General features: G+C 36.3%; 1 protein-coding gene across 1 annotated transcript; it reads left to right on the top strand.

Moving 5' to 3' along the window:
* Nucleotides 1-700: 700 nt before the first annotated feature.
* LOC143922388 (general transcription factor II-I repeat domain-containing protein 2B-like) lies at nt 701-4,155 on the top strand. Its single transcript, XM_077445613.1, has 3 exons — nt 701-767; nt 3,668-3,795; nt 3,862-4,155. Exons 1-3 carry the CDS (start codon nt 701-703, stop codon nt 4,153-4,155), a joined length of 489 nt encoding a protein of 162 aa, XP_077301739.1.
* The last annotated feature ends 244 nt before the right edge of the window (nt 4,156-4,399 follow it).

The raw sequence follows: 4,399 nt of genomic DNA on the forward strand, positions 1-4,399 counted from the left end.
AAAATTAAAGCTTTCGGCGAGATCAATCTACGGAAAATTATCAGCAAATTAGTCGAATATTATCACTAGTCACCGGAGTCTGAGGGGGCCGTGTATTCTTCAAAGGTTGTAAATGCATTGTTAAAGGTTTGCCGAACAATGGATAACACTGTGACTATTCTACCTCTAATTATCACCGTTAACGAGGAACAAATGCTATTTAGTCTTTGATGAACAATATGCGGTCCAGTGATGCAGCGCAGCGATTGAACGTAGAAACGTTAAAATGTTGGTAAAATAAAAAAAAAGTAAGATTTTGCAAGAGCGTTCAAGACAATGAATATTAGCGCTTTTAATAAACCAAGCATTAAAAAAAATATTTTCAGAAAAAATGTCCTAGTATTGAATTTGAAAAACCACGACGAACGAATTTTAGATGTCGATCTATATAAAAGCTCTTCAACAAATGGCCACCTTTAATAAAAGCAACTATATAAAATATTATCGGTTTCAAAATAACTCTCGATGAACATTGAAATTTTAAAGTAAAGAATAGTTTTTACCAAATGAGGCGAATTCACGGCTAGGCAGAGCTGGTCGACTCCAAGGTAGACGAACACCAGTAGACGACACGGCACTGTTGAGTGTTCGAAACCAAAGTGACGAATGCCTAGTGGCAAATGTATGATGCCCCCTCAAATGTGGCGATACCGCACTGAGCATGCCTGAAGCTTTGTATTGCGCGAAACAGGGTTCATCTTCTGTGTCGGGCGCTTATTGCATATGTTGTAAAATTTTGTCAACGCGCAAAATATGATCAATTATGTACACTGGTAAGATTAGTGAGAGTTGGTACGTTTTCGTAATCGCATAGAAGCTCGCGAAAGAAACTGTGCGTCTTTTTTTTTTTACTTACCTCCTTTACGTTTCAAATGGCTTTCGTGTCAATGGTCATTTTTTATTTATTATTGAACTAGCTGAACCCGGCATGCGTTGCAATGCCACAATAACGCAGACAACGAACACATTTGAAATGACCGTTCCCGTTTTGGGTGATTTTTTTTCACAGCAATCTTCCCGGATATGCATACAACAAATCCTGAAAGTTCCATCGTAATCGGTTCAGTGGTTAAGGAGCCTATACGAGACACACAGACAGACATTCAATTGTATATATGTATGTACATACTAGAGTTTCTGACCCGGGTCGGCCCGGGACAAACATTCCCGGGAATTCACGAAACTTTTGCTGTCCCGTGTCCCGATAATTCTTATCTCGAATCACGGGAATTGGATTAAAAAAATCTTGAAAATATACAACATTTTCAAGACTGCACGAAGGGAAATAATAAATCAAAATATTCTCAAAGGTTTGTTGTTTAGCAGTTCCCTAATTGCGCATTCCCAGAACGTGGGAGTTTTATGAAAATATTGATTCTGTGCGTTTGGCGAAAATCGTTACATGTAATTCTATTCTGAGAAAATCTTAATACGATGCACTTGACCTTACCGATGAATTATTCCATGTATTGAAAATTAAAATCGAAGAAAAGCCTAGAACTGACAGAAATAGGCTTTCGGATTCTCATTTAAGTATTTGAGTATTCTTAAGAAGCTACCGTCGCGGTTTAGGAAACCGGAGCACTTGTGATTTTACGATTTTTGGGCAATAAAAATATTGTCCTTTTAGGTGTGTGGTTTTTAACGATCGGGTCTTTTACATATGATTGTTTTCTACGATTTGAGTTCAGTTTAGTGTGAGTTTTCGAGGTGTATGATCGAAATCGTTGAAAATAAAAATACCATGCGACAATACACTCAACTATCATTGGAGGAGAATATAAAAATCGCGGCTTTGGCAGACTCTGGATTTTTATTGCGATCAATTTCTCAACAAATGGAATGTTCTGTATCTACTGTGTCAAGAATAATGAAAAAGAAAAAGGATTCTGGAAGTTTTGCTCGTAAGAAGGGGACAGGACCGAAAAGATGCACATCCGAGAGACAAGATCGCCTGATAGCTCTTATTATCTTTACGGAAACGGTTCAAAACTGCTGTAGAGATAAGAAAAGAGATCTCGGATCAATTTTCAATTGAAATTAGTGATGTAACCTTAAGAAGACGACTCAGAGAAGCTGCACTGTAAGCACGGAAACCTGCGAAAAAACCATTACTTACGAAGAAAATGGTGAAAAATCGATTAGAGTGTCGAAATACCACAAAAATTGGACAACATCGGATTGGCGACAAGTGATATTTTCTGATGAGTTGAAATTCAACCTCTTCAGTTACGATGGTTTTCCGTATGTTCGAAGAAAAGTTGGAGAAAGATTCGACCAAAAATATACCATGAAAACAGTGAAGCATCCCCCAAGCCACATAGTTTAGGGATGTTTTTCTTATTATTGAATTGGTGGAATACCGTTTCTGCAAGGTTCCATTAACGGAATAGCATATAAAAAAATTCTAGAAGAAAGTTTTATCCCATCAATGGAAAATCATCTTTCAAATTCTGATGATGTCATATTCCAATATGACTCTGCCCCTTGTCATCGAGCTAAATTAGTGAGTATTAATTTTATTTAATGGTATTGAATGTAATTAATAATATTTCGGTCAAAATACTGAAATAGTTTTGTTGCTTTTTTTTAGGTTCGGGTTTATTTGCAGGAATTGGGTGTAAAGACATTAACATGGCCTGGGAATAGTCCCGATTTAAACCCAATTGAAAATTTATGGATGGCTTTTAAATATAAGATTAGTAAAACAAATGTGTCTAGCCATCAATCATTAAAAGATACCATTGAAAAAGTATGGTATGAAGACTTCCCCATCGACATCTGTAATTTAACATTCTGGCTCGTCACGGAGACCGGTACATATGTACATGCTAGCTGAACCAGACATGCATTGCAATTCCACAATAACGCGTGCAATTCTCGTTCCCGTTATCGTTCCCCTTACACAGACATTCAATTTTATATATTGGCATAGATACATTTGTTGACGTGGGCCATCCGCTGTGTTTGTGGTATAGCCCTGAATGGTCAGTACATTCGAGTGCAAGGTAGGCGTGGCACGATTATTGTCACACTCGCGACGTGATGCGTTGAAGGCGGGATGGGATAGCTTTACTTTCGCGTCAGTAAAATCGTAATTACGAATATTATTATTAAGAGGGTTTTTCTCGTTTTTTTTTACACAGTAATCTTCCCGGACATGCATACAACAAATCCTGAAAGTTCCATCGTAATCGGTTCAGTGGTTTAGGAGCCTATACGAGACACAGAGACAGACATTCAATTTTATATACATACATATATAGATGTATTTGGCCACCAGGGGTGGCTAAAGCTTCGATCGCGGTCGACTGGTCTGTTAGAGAAGAACTGTAAACAATTTTACCGATGAAGATAACAAACGAGAGGTCAAGATATACATACATATGTACTTATATACTTCGTTTAAGTATTTTATTAATAAAACAGAATTTCAAATACATAAACTGGTGTCAATTACTGGTGACTGATGGAGCTCCTGCGATGGTTGAGAATCATAATGGGTTTATTTATAACTATTTGTAAAAATTATGATGATATTCCAAGTTTTACCAACTACCATTACATTTGAGCACAAAGATGGATAGTGTAATGGTAAATGGATATTTGGATGGATAATTAAATCCAGACGATGTGATGAATGTCGCATTCAAAATAATTTATTCTATTCGTGGAATAAGTTCGCAAAGACGCAGAATCAGAACATTACTAAAGGAATGTGAATCTGATCTCGGGGAATTACTAGTACACACTGACGTAAGGTGGCTAAGCCGTGCCAAGTTTTTAAAAATATTCTTGAATCTATTGCCTTAAATAAAAAAGTTTATGGCAAGTGTTAGTAAATCATATCCCCAATTGAAAGATGATAAGTGGGTGCGTGGTCTTGCTTTTCTATCTGACATGACAGGAAAGCTAAATGAATTAAATGTGCAACTTCAGGGAAAGAAAAAAACGTTGGCGACGTATGTACATGCATTCAAGGGGAGATTTTCCCTCCTAGAAGCACAATTGAGGAGAGAGGATTTAAAACAATTCCAAAATATGGCTGCCATATCTATAGACAGAAACTCGCACGAATATGATCAATATGCAAACAAGATATCTGTTACGAAATGAGTTTAACATTATTCGTATCATTCCCGTTCAATGATGAAATACAAATAAAAGTATGAATAAAATTAAAAGATTTTTTGGATGTGGACAAAAAACTAGTTGAGGATGAAGTACTTAAATAAAAATGTGATATATTTTTGAAATCAAGAACTTCTTCTCAAAATAGTTATTGGAATTAAATTTGTGAAAAAAAATATCTATGTTTTTGGAGATGTGCGGCAAGTTAATAACTTTTTTCGGGTCTACT

The sequence above is a fragment of the Arctopsyche grandis genome, chromosome 2, assembly GCF_051622035.1.
Source record: "Arctopsyche grandis isolate Sample6627 chromosome 2, ASM5162203v2, whole genome shotgun sequence".
NCBI classification, from domain to species: domain Eukaryota; kingdom Metazoa; phylum Arthropoda; class Insecta; order Trichoptera; family Hydropsychidae; genus Arctopsyche; species Arctopsyche grandis.

Coding starts and splice junctions, on each gene's coding strand:
- LOC143922388 (XM_077445613.1), top strand. CDS start 701: ATGCCTGAAGCTTTGTATTGCGCGAAACAGGGTTCATCTTCTGTGTCG. Junction 768..3,667: donor GGGCGCTTATTGCATATGTT/GTAAAATTTTGT, acceptor AATTAAATCCAG/ACGATGTGATGAATGTCGCA. Junction 3,796..3,861: donor AATTACTAGTACACACTGAC/GTAAGGTGGCTA, acceptor TAAATAAAAAAG/TTTATGGCAAGTGTTAGTAA.